This window comes from Hylobates moloch, unplaced genomic scaffold, assembly GCF_009828535.3.
Source record: "Hylobates moloch isolate HMO894 unplaced genomic scaffold, HMol_V3 SCAFFOLD_15, whole genome shotgun sequence".
In the NCBI taxonomy this organism is placed as follows: domain Eukaryota; kingdom Metazoa; phylum Chordata; class Mammalia; order Primates; family Hylobatidae; genus Hylobates; species Hylobates moloch.
Window position 1 is genome coordinate 98829141 of NW_026652290.1, and position 14103 is coordinate 98843243.

A 14103-nucleotide genomic window follows, 5' to 3' on the forward strand; every position below is an offset into this window, starting at 1 on the left:
GCCAGGCTGGGCGCCAATGCTGTCATTTATTGCGCGGAATGGGGGTGTGGGGGTTAATGGGGCGTGGGGGGCCACGGTGGGGGCACTGCTGCCTCGGCTCGTCAGTACATTCATCACGGCGGCGGGACCCCAGCCTCGCCCCCGCGCCCTGCGCAGCCAGGCCCGCCCCTCGGTGCCAGTGCTGGAGGGAGCAGGGGGTGCTGCTCCCCAAGGACACCGCGGGACGCGCGTGGACGGGGGCCGGGCCGGTTATTGCGTGAGCGCGATGGGGGCAGCGGGAAGCCGGCGGGCCAAGTATTGCACTTAAAAAACGATCCTCATCGGACGGCGGGCCACCTAAAGGGCGGGGGGCGGGTGGGGCGCCACAGCCGGCTCCTCTCAGCCACTGGGCCGCCCCGTCCCTGTTTTACAGCTGGGGGAACTGAGGCACCGAGGTGAAGGGAGCCCCCTCGCACGCGAGGCTGCCGCCGGGGGCAGGGGCAATGAGGGTGGGCGCAGGGCGATGAGGGGGGACGGCCGGCGGCGCGGAGGGGGCTGCCCCGCCGGCCCGGCCCGTCCGTCCAACTACAGCTACCTACGTCTCGTCTATGGCTTCTGGCGGGCTGGCGGCCGGGGCAGCGCAATGGCATGGCTTTGGTCTGGATGACGGCCCCGCCCCCGGCCCGCCTGGGCCCGCGGGGCGGTTGGCGAGGGTCACAAGTTGGATGAGAGGCGCGAGCGCGCGGAGTCCTGGGGTTCCAGGCCGCCGGCGGCGCCGGGTGAGGCCGAGTCCCTGCGGTCCGGGCTGGGCGCGGCGGCCCGGGCAGCGGGCGTGGGCCCCAGGCGCGGTGTGGAGCTGCTGGCCGGGCGTGTGGAGGCCGCGGGGCCGGGCGCGCCGTGGGGCAGCGAGGGCTGCGAGGCGGACAGTGGGCGCGATGCGCGGCTCAGGCGGCGCGCGGGCAGGGTGGGCCCAGCAAGGGGGGCGGCGGGCAAGCCGCCGTAGGGCGAGGTCCGCGGTGCCCGGGGGCTGGCGGGAGCGCCCGGGGAGCTGGCAGGGGGCGGGGGCCCGGGTGAGGCGGCGGCAGGTGCGGGCCCCGGGGGCGGGCGGCGCACGAGGCGCGGCGAGCCGAGCGCCAGCGGCCCCACGAGCGGCCGCGCCACCTGCGGGCAGAAGCTCATGGCCACAGCCTGCTGCAACGTGGCGATGGCCGAGGTGACCTGCGGCGGCGGCGGCGGCGGGAAGAGGCCCACGCGCTGACCCAGCTCGGCCTGCTGCACCATCTCGCGGTCGTACTTGACGATCTCCTGGATGATGGCGTTCTCCTGGTTGTTGAATACGCCCGAGTTGAGGTCATGCTGCACCTTGTGCAGGAGAATGGAATTCTTCTTGCCTGCAGGAGAGGGGGCGTTAGCGTGTGCACAGGGAGCGCCTGCTGCGTACAGCAGGCATCGAGCATCTATTCTACACAGCGGGTGCGCACAAAGTGCTTGCAGTGTAGAGCTAGCATGCATTTAGCACCTGTACGCAATAAGCACACAGTAGCATCTCTTACCTATAGTATGGATATGGAGTACCTGATGTATACAAGCTGAGCAAGTGCTATGCACAGCCAGCATGCATGAAGCACCTGCATACACAAAGCAGGGTTTTTGTTTTGTTTTGTTTTTGAAAGGGAGTCTTGCTCCGTCACCCAGGCTGGAGTGCAGTGGCAGGATCTCGGCTCACTGCAAGGTCCACCTTCCGGGTTCACACCATTCTCCTGCCTCATCCTCCCGAGTAGCTGGAACTACAGGCGCCCGCCACCATGCCCGGCTAATTTTTTGTATTTTTTTAGTAGAGACGGGGTTTCACCGTGTTAGCCAGGATGGTCACGATCTCCTAACCTCGTGACCTGCCCGCCTCGGCCTCCGAAAGTGCTGGGACTACAGGCGTGAGCCACCGCGCCTGGCAGCAAGCAGGTATTTAATGCCTACTGTGTACATGGAGCAGGTATCACTGTACAGCAAGTATGCACGTGTACCATTTGTATAGGCTGATTATATAATGAGTGCCTCCAGTGTGCCAGAGGCATAACGAGAACACCTGCCTGTACACAGCCTGTGCTAAGCACCTGCTGTATACAGAAGGTATAATCTAAGCACCTGATATTCAGGAATGTGTTACATACTCACTGTATAGAGCAAGTTGTGGAGTGCTTCCTACTGTACACTGGGGAGCTCCCTGACACCACTCCCTCGCACCTGACCTGTGTTTCAGCCATGGTCTTCATTCCCGTTCCCACGAACAGCAGCACGGGCCGCCATCTCCCCGGCACCTACATCCAGTCATCAGGGCTCTGCCCCTCCCTGCCCCAGAGACTGCCCCCCCAGAGGCCAGGTCACCGTCTCCCTCCTGGACATGGCCCGCCTTGGTGGATACAATCTGACTAGGTCCTCCACCCACCTAGAACCCTCCATGGCTCCCTGATGCTCCTGATTTAGTCTAAACTCTCCCTGCTGCCCACTGGGCCCTGTGTGTCTGGCCTCCCCTTTCTCCCCAGCCTCCTCCAGGCCTCCCTAGCTCTCTGGACTCTAGGCCTCCTTCCCACCTCAGGGCCTTGGGACATGCTGTGTCCACTCCACGAACACACCTTCCTCCCCCTTTGCACATGGCATCCCTTACCCTGGTCTCCACTCTGCATTCCCAACTCAGGGAAGCCCACCGGCCCCACCTCCCCTGCTGGCACACAGCCCGGTCGTGTGTGATTTCATCACCAGTCCATAAGTCTCCTTGGGAGTCTGAGTCGGCCCCCGAGTCTGCCCCCCGCACCCCCAGCACATAGCAGGTGCTCACCAAGCATTCGGCACAACCGCAAACACCCCATGCATTCCCTCCCTTAGGAAACAGGCTGCCTCTGGCCAAAGTAGGACAATAGGTCAGAAAATCAGCCTGTAGACCCAAAGGGGTCCTAGGAGCCGCCAGCCGCTGCCCTTCCCCGGCCACGCCCCTGATGCCATGGCCACACTGTCTCTGCCCCAACCATGCCCCTGATACCACAGCCACGCCCCTGCGGCCACAGCCACGCCCCTGCGGCCTCAGCCACACCCCTCCCGCCCCGGCCACGCCCCCGGCCCGCTCACCGATGCGGTCCAGGCGGTCGATGGCCACCGTCTCGAAGGCGCGCCGCATCATGGGGTACTCCTCCAGCACCTCGTTGAAGTTGTCCACGCTCAGCGAATAGAGGCGGCAGTAGGTGTCGGCCCGCACGCTCGCCGTGCGGCGGCCCCGGGTGAGCAGGCAGATCTCTGCACGTGGCGGGCAGGGGGGTCCTCAGCGTGTGGACGAGGCGAGCACCGCGGCCCTCCCCGCCCAGGCACACGGCGCGGCCTCTGCACCTCGGCCAGCGTGGGCGCTTCCCACCCAGGCTGTCCCTGCTGCTGCCCCAGCCCAGCCCGCAGCCCCCTGGCTCTGCACACCGCGGGGGTCGCGTGCCCCCCCCCCCCAGTGCGACCCCCTCAAGCTCACCCCCGAAGTAGGAGCCATCGGACAGCTTCATCTCCTTGTTGCCCTTAGTGAGCACGCCGACCACGCCGTGCTGGATGAAGTACATCTTCCTCCCGATGGTGCCTTCGCGGATGATGTAGTCACCCGGCTGGAAGACCTCGAACTTGAGCTTGGTCAGCATGGCCGTGACGAAGTTGGGGTCAGCGTTGGCGAACAGCGGCATGGAAGCCACCAGCTTCCGGCAGTTGAAGTTGACGATCTCCTGCAGGGGGGAGGCGGGGCTGGGTCCGCTGCGGATCCCACTCCCGCTTCCCCCTCGCCCGGCCTCTGGGACCGGCTCACCTCTCGGACCCCAATTTCCTTGTCTGAGAGACGGACTCAGCCCCATAGCCGGACCGAGCTGCTGCCGCCAAGGACGGGAGAAAGAAAAAACGCCCACTGCTCCTTCGCTGTCTGACACCATATTGGCGACATCCGCCAACACAATGGGACCAAGAGGGGCAGCTGTAGACAGGAGCGCCGGAAAGGAGGCCGGGTGCGGGGGCTCACGTCTGTGATCTCAGCATTTTCGGAGGCTGAGGCGGGAGGATCGCTAGAGCCCAGGAGTTCCAGACCAGCCTGGGCAACACAGTAAGACCCCCCGTCTGTACCGAAAAAAAAAAAAAAAAAAAAGCCAGGCGTGCTGGTGGGCACCTACTCTCAGCTATTCAGGATGCCGAGGCAGCAAGATAACTTGACCCCAGGAAGTCGAGGTTGCAGTGAGCCGTGATCCCCACAGCACTGCCCCCCAGCCTGCATGAACAAGACCCTGACTCTTTAAAAAAAAAAAAAAAAAAGGCAGGGCACAGTGGCTCACACCTGTAATCCCAGCACTCTGGGAGGCCAAGGTGGGTGGATCACCTGAGATCGGGAGTTCGAGACCAGCCTGGCCAACATGGTGAAACCCAATCTCTACTGAAAATACATAAATTAGCTGGGCATGGAGGCAGGTGCCTGTAATCGCAGCTACTCCGGAGGCTGAGGTACGAGTCTCTTGAACCCGGGAGGAGGACGTTACAGTGAACCAAGATCACGCAGCTGCACTGGAGCCTGGGCGACAGAGCAAGACTCCATCACTCTCACACACACACACACACACACACACACACACACAATCAGTGGAAAGCTACATTTGGTCAAACTATCAGGTGATTTTTGAAAAATCAACATGAAAACCAAGGGCCTGGAGATGAATCGATGGTATGGGAAGTCAGGGCAATTCCCCTTAGCAAGGCAGCTTCTAAGAAAGGCAGGACTGTTCCAGTTTCGTTCAGTGTGGTGGTTACACCACGTTCACTTTAGGAACCAGCTATCGAGCTGTGCCCTGATGATGTGGGGCACTTTTTGGTACTTTTTTTTTTTTTTTTTTTTGAAATGGAGTCTCACTCTTTCGCCCAGGCTGTAGTGCAGTGGTGTGATCTCGGTTCACTGCAACCTCCACCTCCTGGGTTCACTCCATTCTCCTGCCTCAGCCTCCCGAGTAGCTGGGACTACAGGCGCCCGTCACCACGCCCGGCATTTTTTTTAATTTTTTGACAGTCTCACTCTGTTGCCCAGGCTGGAGTGCAGTGGCACGATCTCAGCTCATTGCAAGCTCCACCTCCTGGGTTCAAGCGATTCTCCTGCATCAGCCTCCCGAGTAGCTGGGATTACAGGCACCCGGCACCACGCTCGGCTAATTTTTGTATTTTTAGTAGCGATGGGGTTTCACCATGTTGGCCAGACTGGTCTTGAACTCCTGACCTCAAGTGATCCGCCTGTCTCGGCCTCCCAAAGTGCTGGGATTACAGGCGTGAGCCATTTCTAACCCAGGGAGATTGCGCCTTCCTCAGCCAGGCACAGGTGACCCCTCACAGCCGCCAAGCCTGCAGAATGGCGCAAGCCCTGAGGGAATCTGGACCCAACCCAGTGAATCCAGACGCACGGGCCCTGGTTCAGCACGTATGCGGAGCTCACCCCACAAAGACCAGAAGCACAGACAGGTGCCTCAGCCAGGAGGACAGAGGGCAGTGGGTATCTGCATGCGTTTATCTTAAAAGAAAAAAACAGGCCAGGAACGGTGGTTCGTGCCTGTAATCCTGGCACTTTGGGAAGCTGAGGCAGGCAGATCACCTGAGGTCAAGAGTTCAAGACCAGCCTGACCAATATGGTGAAACCCCGTCCCTACTAAAAATACAAACATTAGCCAGGTGTGGTGGTGGGCACCTGTAATCCCAGCTACTCAGGAGGCTGAGGCAGGAGAATTGCTTGAACCCGGCAGGCAGAGGTTGCAGTGGGCCAAGATCGTGCCACTGCACTCCAGCCTGGGCAACAGAGCGAGACTTCATCTCAAAAAAAAAAAAAAAAAAAACTAAAGTGGAAGTGTCCAACACAGGAAACTGGGTAGAGGAACAGGCACAGGACAGAGCCAGTCTTCTCTGAATATATGTGGTTGTTTTTGTTTTTTTGAGATGGACGGAGTCTCACTGTGTTGCCCAGGCTGGAGTGCAGTGGCATGATCTCGGCTGTCTGCAACCTCTGCCTCCCGGGTTCAAGTGATTCTCCTGATTCAGGCGAGTAGCTGGGATTACAGGCGCCCGCCACCACGCCCGGCTAATTTTGTATTTTTAGTAGAGACAGGGTTTCACCGTGTTGGCCAGGCTGGTCTCGAACTTCCGACCTCAGGTGATCTGCCCGCCTCAGCCTCCCAAAGTGCTGGGATTACAGGCGTGAGCCACTGCGCCTGGCCATATGTGGGTTTAAAGATTTGACTTTGCAACTCCAGAACACCTAAATAATGACTAAGTAGTGTGGGTTGCCAGGGGCTGGGGACGGGGAGTGAGCTGGTGATTAACAGCCCAGGTCTCCTTTTGGACCCATGAGAACGTTCTGGAGTTAGCTTGTGGTGTCGGGCACACCACTCTGTTAATACTAAAAGCCACCGCATTTTATGCATTCTGTGGTCTGAGTGTTGTATCTCTACAAACGAATGAATAAAAACCACAGTCATCAAATGCAATTAAACATTTTCGGCGAAGCGAACCGCAGTGTGTGCCTTCTGGGAGCAATGGGTGTACGTGCCCCCCAGAAGCATTCCCGGGGCCCAAGGTCCCTAGTGTCAGGCCGGTCCTGCCCGCCTCCTCGCCCAGCTCCTCCAGCCCCTCCTCGGGGCCTCTCCCCGAGCCAGGTGCTACACCGGGGACACCCTGCCCGGCTCACACGCGGCCTTGCTCTGATGTCACCTCCCCGTCCTCATCTCTCCCCGCTTCCCAGAGCCGCTCTCTGCCGCCTGCGTGATCACGGCCGCCTTCCCTAGGCCCCGCTTCCTGAGGGTGGGACCTTCAAAGCACACGGCAGGGCACGCAGTCGGTGCTCAATAACTGCTTGATGCGTGTTGTGGGTTGAACTACATCTCCCGGAAAGACAGGCTGACATCCTGACCCCCCGGTTCCTGTGAATAGGACCTTATGTGGAAATAGGGTCTTTGCAGATGTGACCCAGTTAGAGAGGCCACGAGGAACCGGGTGGGCCCTGATCCAACGACGGATGAATTTACAAGAAGAGACAGACACACACAGGGGAGAGGGCTGTGAACAGATGGAGGCAGAGATCAGGGAGATGAATCTGCAAGCCGAGGGCGCCTGGAGCCCCAGACGCCGGAAGAGGCAGGAAGGATCCCCCCCCCCCAGGGGCTCTGGGGATAGCGCGGCCCGGCCCACGCCTTGATGTTGGGCTTCCGGCCTCCAGGACGGCGGGAGGCCGAATCTCTGCCGTTCAAGCCACTCAGCCAGTGGGTATTTGTTCCCGCAGCCCCGGGAAACTTGCCCAGGGTCACCCAGGCTACAGCAACAGAGCTGGGAGTTAAACCCGCTCCAGTCAGCCTCACTGCCCCCAGGGTCTGGTGCTCAGCGGGGCCTCTGCGGCTCCTCCCTCCCCACCCTGCCCTGCTTCTGCTCTGCCCTGTCGGGCACAGACCCAGGCAGGTCGGCTAAGGGGGCAGCGGGAAGGCGGGGGTGGCGGGGGTCCTGGGGGTGCAGAGGCTCACGGGGCGGGGAGGGTGTGTACACAGGTCTAGCTCGAGTGCCTCCTGCTGCAGCCGAGGCACCGCGCCTCCCTCAGGGACCGGCTGCTGGGCTCCAGGAGGGGTTGGCCGGCCCTGTGCCCGAGGCTGCCTCCCGCCTGCCCGGTGCCCGCCTCACCTCCCGAAGGGGCCCGTTGAGCTCGCCCAGAATGCTGTCCTCGTCGAACATCTTGCCCTGGTAACGGTGCTCGTAGTAGTCGTGGATCTTCTGGCGGAAGTCGGCCGGCAGCTTGTGGAAGGACATGTACTGCTCCACCTGCTTGTACTGTGGGGAGGAGGCGAGGCTGGGTCAGACACCGCCCCTGGCCTGCAGCGGGCACACGGGCACCTGCTTGTGGGTCAGACAGCCCCCCGGCCTATGGCGGGGAGACAGGCCTTCACACCTGCTTGTACTGTGGGGAGTCAGGGCTGGGTCAGACACAGCCCCCGCCCGCAGCTGGGAGACAGGCCTCCGCCACACACAGGGGCCGCCAGATTCAACAAAAGCAAATAAACATGCTTCTGTTTAAATCAGAGTTCAATTCGTTTCAATGATAAACTCATTTCATTTTTTTTTTTTTCTGAGAGAGTCGCGCTCTGTTGCCCAGGCTGGAGTGCAGTGGTGCAATCACAGCTCACTGCAGCCTCCACCTCTGGGCTCAAGCAATCCTCCCACCTCAGCCTCCTGAGTAGCAGGGACTACAGTTGTGCGCCACCACACCTGGCTGATTCTTTTGTTTTTTTGTGGAGATGAGGTCTCGCCATATTGCACAGGCTGGTCTTGAACTCCTGGGCTCAAGGGATCCTCCCGCCTCGGCCTCCCAAAGTGCTGGGATTACAGGTCTGAGCCACCTCACCTGGCCAAGTCAATTCTTAATTAACATTCTGAATAACTGATATTGATATCCTAAATAATTCTAAAATAATATTAATTAACAGGGGCAGGGTTGGTGGATAAAGTTCAACTCCATTTAAAGTTGAATTGCACGCCGGGCGTGGTGGCTCACGCCTGTAATCCCAGCACTTTAGGAGGAGGAGGTGGGTGGATCACTTGAGGTCAGGAGTTCAAGACCAGCCTGGCCAACATGGTAAAACCCCATCTCTACTAAAAATACAAAAATTAGCCGGGTGTGGTGGCGGGTGCTTGTAATCCCAGCTACTCGGGAGGCTGAGGCAGGAGAATCGCTTGAACCCGGGAGGCGGAGGCTGCAGTGAGCCGAGATTGTGCCACTGCACTCCAGCCTGGGCAACAGAGGGAAACTCCATCTCAAAAACAAAGGAACAAAATAAATAAATAAAAAAGTTGAATTGCAGAAAAATAAGAACAATGTTTAGTGCAAGTGTATCCTTGTAATATTTGACATATCCTAAGAAAATTTGGTGTTTCTCTGAAATTTAGATGTAACTATGTAACCTGAATTTTTTTTTTTTTTGAGCCTCTGGCCTCAAGCTATCCTCCCACCTCAGCCTCCTGAGTAGTGGGGATTACAGGTGTGCACCACCATGCTCTGCTAATTTTTTAATTTTTTGTAGAGATGGGGTCTCGCCGTGTTGCTCAGGCTGGTCTTAAACTCCTGACCTCAGGTGATTGGCCTGTCTCAGCCTCCCGAAGTGCCAGGATTACAGGCAGGAGCCACTGCGCCAGGCCCGGTGCCCTGAATTTTATCTAGCAACCCCATCCCTGAGGAATGGGTGGGCACCTGACTCTACGAGGGCCTGACACACAGGACCCCCTTCCCAGGGCCTCCAACCCTGCGGGGGCTCTGGCCCCTCCCTGATGATCTTTCCGGAAACCACCGGGTCAGCCCCTCCTGAGAAGGGAAGGGAGTGTGGGTGCCGGGTGGGGGTGCCAGGCCCTGCTGTCCCCAGGACGGTGCCCCCCGGCGGCTCCAGCCTCACTTCCGCCCCAGCCCCGCCTGACCGCAGCTGCCCTGAGCTCAGCAGAACCCGTGACGGCGGGCGGGTGGTGGCACCAGCTTATGTTTGGGTGTGAGGCCCGTGGCTTCCGGACAGCCGGGCGCCTGGCACGGGGCCCAGCTGACCCAGCCGACCCTGCCAGCCACTGCTCGGGGCGCGGGAGAGGGGGGCGCTTGGCTCCCAGCCAGGACCAGCCAGCCGCCTCACAGAGGGAAACTGAGGCACAGAGCGGAGCATGAGGCCCAACTCCAGGGGCCGCCATGGGGCCAATCCTGATCTCCCTCCACCCCTCCCAGCTCCCCCGTGTCTCCTCCACAGCCAAGCCTAGGATTAGCCCAGTGCACACTGCAGGCCAGAGGCCGCGTCTAAGCAATGGGGCAGCCTTGCTCTCCCTGAAGCCTGGCCCTGACTGCCGGCCACCAGCGTGTCCTGAAGCAACCCCCAGGCCTCTCAGACCCCGCCAGGCCCTTCCCCACCCCAGCCCCGTCCTGAGCCGGCCTAGAGACCCCCAGGTGGGCCCAGCCTCCTGGCGATGCCCATCTCTCCTGCTCTCGCTCCAGGTTCCCCCGCAGCCCCCTTTCAGCCCCAAGGGCTTCCTGATGTCCAAAGACTGACCCTGACTTGCCCTGATCCCAACTCAGCCCCTTCCTGCCCAGCCTGCATCCCCTCCCCAGCCCCCACCCCACGTCCATCTCCAGGCCCCGGACCTCCCTCCCTGTCACAGGGTCAGAGCCTCTCACCACCGGCTGGAGACGTTTCTGTTCCTCCTCCTAATCACAGCCACAAACCCCCAGGGTCCCTACTCCCCATCACGCTGTCTCTGCCCTGAGCACGCCACTTGGAGCTGGGTGGAGGGCCCAGTCTGCCTCTCCCCTCAGACCCCGGGGCCAGGCCTGCCTCTCCCCTCAGACCCCAGAACAAGGACTACCTCCGCCTACAGATCCCAGGGCAAGGCCTCCCTCCCGCCTCAGACCCCAGGACTGGGCCTGCCTCCCTCCATCAGACCCCACGGCCTGGCCTGACTCTCTCTCAGACCCCAGATCCAGGCCTGCCTCCCCCATCAGAACCCAGGCCAGGGCCCGCCTCCCTCAGACCTTCTCCTGGTACTGGCGCCGCGAGGAGTCCAGCGACTGGATGAGGGCAGTGGCGTGGCCGATGAACATGGCGTAGCAGGTGGCACCCACGATCATGCTGAGCATGGTCAGCCAGATGTCCGTCATGCTCTCAGGCGCCTGCCGGCCGTACCCAATGCACAGCATGTGGCTCATGGCCTTGAAGAGTGCGAAGGAATACAGTTCGCTCCACGAGTGGTTCTGCAAGGCCACCAGGAGGGGCGGTAGTGGGCAGGTGCTCACGCCCCGGGTGCCCTCGGTCCTCAAGGGCCCAGCACCCACCCTCCCCCAAGCACTGGAGGTGGTGAGCTCCCCATGCTCGGAGGTAACCAAGAGAAACGGAGACCCAGGTAGATGACATGGTTTGCACACTTGTCACAGTGAGTCGGCAGTAGGCCCAGGGCTGATGCTACCTGCCCGCTTCACTCCTGGGGAAACTGGGACCCCAAGGGCGAGAGTCTGGATCCCACCTTTTGCAGCCTCTGAGATCAGAACATCTGTGAGGTCAAGAGGGGACGAAAGTTCCAGGGAGCATGTGGGCCAGAGCAGAGGGGCAGGGCGGGCGGAGACACGAGGCCGGCCCAGGAGGTCCTGCCGCACCAAGTCCTCAGTTGACCCAGCTGGGAAAGGGGGGCCGCAGGGCTCTGTTCAGGAAATGGGACCACATGTGCGGGTGGCAGCCGGACAATGGGCTGCCTCAGCCTGGGCAGCTGTGCCAGGCTCTGGGGAGGCGCACTGGCGGGTCTTCGCTCTGTAGCTCCTGACCCCATCAATGCCCACCTGCTCTGTGTCCAAACCAAACACGTCCCAAGTCCCATATGCGGCTGGAGGCTGGGGCACAGCTCTCCCCAGGCAGGGACAGAGGCTCACTGGGCACTAACCTGGCTCTAACGGCCGAGGGCTCCCATAGCTAACCCTTCTAAAGAGTCAGCACATCTCACCCAGGAAGCAAGGGGTATCTGGGACCTAACTTCATTTATTATTCCTTTTTTTTTTTGACAGAGTTTCGCTCTTGTGGCCCAGGCTGGAGTGCAGTGGCACGATCTCGGCTCACGGCAACCTCCGTTCCCAGGTTCAAGCGATTCTCCTGCCTCAGCCTCTCGAGTAGCTGGGATTACAGGCATGAGTCACCACGCCCAGCTAGTTTTGTATTTTCAGTAGAGACGGGGTCTCTCCATGTTGGTCAGGCTGGTCTCAAACTCCTAACCTCGTGATCCGCCCGCCTCGGCCTCCCAAAGTGACAGGATTACAGGCCTGAGTCACCAAGCCCGGCCCATTCCTTTTGCTTTTACTTATTTTTATTTTTTTGACACAAAGTCTGCCTCTGTTGCCCAGGCTGGAGTGCAGTGGTGCGATCTCAGCTCACTGCAACCTCTGCTCCTGGGTTCAAGTGATTCTCCTGCCTCAGCCTCTACAGTAGCTGGAATTACAGGTGCGTGCCACCACGCCTAGCTAATTTTTGTATTTTTAGTAGAGACAGGGTTTCAGCATGTTGGTCAGGCTGGTCTCCAACTCCTGACCTCAGGTGATCACCCTCCTCGGCCTCCCAACGTGCTGGGATTACAGGCGTGCGTGAGCAGCCATGCCTGGCCCATTTATTATTTCTTTGGCATGTGATAACACTTTCCCATTTCAGGGCTATGATGTAAATTTTTCTTTAGTTGTTAGAGATCAGGTCTTGCTCTGTGGCCCAGGCTGGGGTGCAATGGTACAATCATGGCTCACTGCAGCCTCAACTTCTGGGCTCAAGGGAACCAACCAGGCCGGGCGTGGTGGCTCACGCCTGTAATCCCAACATTTTGGGAGGCCGAGGCGGGCGGATCACGAAGTCAGGAGATCGAGACCATCCTGGCTAACATGGTGAAACGCGGTCTCTACTAAAAATACAAAAAATAAGCTGGGCGTGGTGGCGGGCGCCTGTAGTCCCAGCTAGTCGGGAGGCTGAGGCAGGAGAATGGCGTGAACCCCGGAGGCGGAGGTTGCAGTGAGCCGAGATCACGCCACTGCACTCTAGCCTGGGCGACAGAGCGAGACTCCATCTCAAAAAAAAAAAACAAAAACACAAAAAACAAGGGATCCAACCCCCTCAGCCTCCTGAGTAGCTGAGACCACAAGTGAGCACCACCATGCCCAGCTCTTAAATTGTTCTTTTGAATAAATGTATGTAATTAGGCTGGGCACAGTGGCACACCCCTATAATCCCAGTACTTTGGGAGGCCGAGGCGGGTGGATCACCTGAGGTCAGGAGTTTGCGACCAGCCTGACCAACATGGCAAGACCCCGTCTCTACTAAAAGTACAAAAATTAGCCAGCTGTGGTGGTGGGCGCCTGTAATCCCAGCTACTCGGGAGACTGAGGCGAGAGAATTGCTTGAACCCCGGGAGGTGGGGTTTGCGGTGAGCCGAGATCGTGCCACTGCACTCCAGCCTGGGTGACAGAGTGAAACTCAGTCTCAAAAAAAGTAAGTAAATAAAATAATAATAATAAATGTAAGTAAATTAAAAGCGAAATCCATTGGAAAAAGCACTAAGCAGATGTCTGGGTGACAGGACTCATCACAATCACACTCGGCTTCTCTCCATGGATGGTCCCAGGCCTGAAACGTTCCAAGTGGCTGTTTCAGCCCCAAGGGGCACTAAGGGGCCAGCGCCGGGGCTGCAGTCCTGGGTCCCCCTCTGTAAAGAGGCCTGAGTCTTCCCGTATAAGGGGGATAAGGGGGCCTGGGTCCCCACCTCTGTAAGGGCCTGAGTCCTCCCCTCCATAAGGGGGGGGTCTTGTCTCCACCTCTGAAAGGCTTGGGTTCACCCCTCCGTAAGGGGGATAAGGGGGATAAGGGGGCCTGGGTCCCCCTTCTGTCAAGGGCCTGGGACCCCCTCCGTCAGGGCCCGCGGCGCTCACCACCATGCCGTTGATGGACACCCAGCAGTTGCGTGGGAAGTCCTGCAGCATGGGCACCAGGAACTGCAGGCAGCCATCCCAGTGGCAGAGCAGCAGCATCATACTGATGAGGTTGCAGATCCGCATCACCGCGCTGGCCAGGTCATAGGTCATGTGGAAGATCTGCAGGAAGGTGCCGTGAGCCCACCCTACTCGCTGCCCTGCCGGCCCCCCACCTTCAGAGCCCCAGCCCCGTGCACCCCCACTGCGGGAGCTCCTGGTCCCGTCCCCCAAATCCAAGGCCCCGCACAGGACCCCCGCCCCATCCTGCGGCCCCGCCCCAGGACCCCCAACCCCAAATCCACCGCCCCCATCCCAGGACCCCCACCCCCGGACCCCCAACCCCAAATCCACGGCCCCCACCCCAGGACCCCACCCCACCCTGCAGCCCCGCCCAAGGACCCCCACCCCCAAATCCATGGCCCCCATCCGAGGACCCCTAACCCCAAATCCACGGCCCCCACCCCAGGACCCCCGTCCCACCCTGCGGCCCCAACCCCAAATCCACAGCCCCCACCCCAAGACCCCCACTCCACAGCCCCCACCCCAGGACTCCTACCCAAATCCAAAGCCCCCGCCCCAGGACCCCCGCCCAA

At 60.2% G+C, this 14103-nt stretch overlaps 1 protein-coding gene across 1 annotated transcript in view; it reads right to left on the bottom strand.

Annotated features, from left to right (window-relative positions):
- Window positions 1-7: 7 nt before the first annotated feature.
- HCN2 (hyperpolarization activated cyclic nucleotide gated potassium and sodium channel 2) overlaps window positions 8-14103 on the bottom strand; it is a 30191-nt gene continuing 16095 nt past the window's right edge. The window contains exons 3-8 of the mRNA XM_032178462.2: window positions 13469-13630; window positions 10553-10771; window positions 7681-7827; window positions 3485-3725; window positions 3100-3264; window positions 8-1370 (exon numbers count right to left, since the gene is read on the bottom strand). Of these exons, the coding sequence (XP_032034353.1) occupies window positions 694-1370; window positions 3100-3264; window positions 3485-3725; window positions 7681-7827; window positions 10553-10771; window positions 13469-13630 (1611 nt within the window). The 3' untranslated portion in view covers window positions 8-693. The remainder of the gene's footprint in view (window positions 1371-3099; window positions 3265-3484; window positions 3726-7680; window positions 7828-10552; window positions 10772-13468; window positions 13631-14103) is intronic.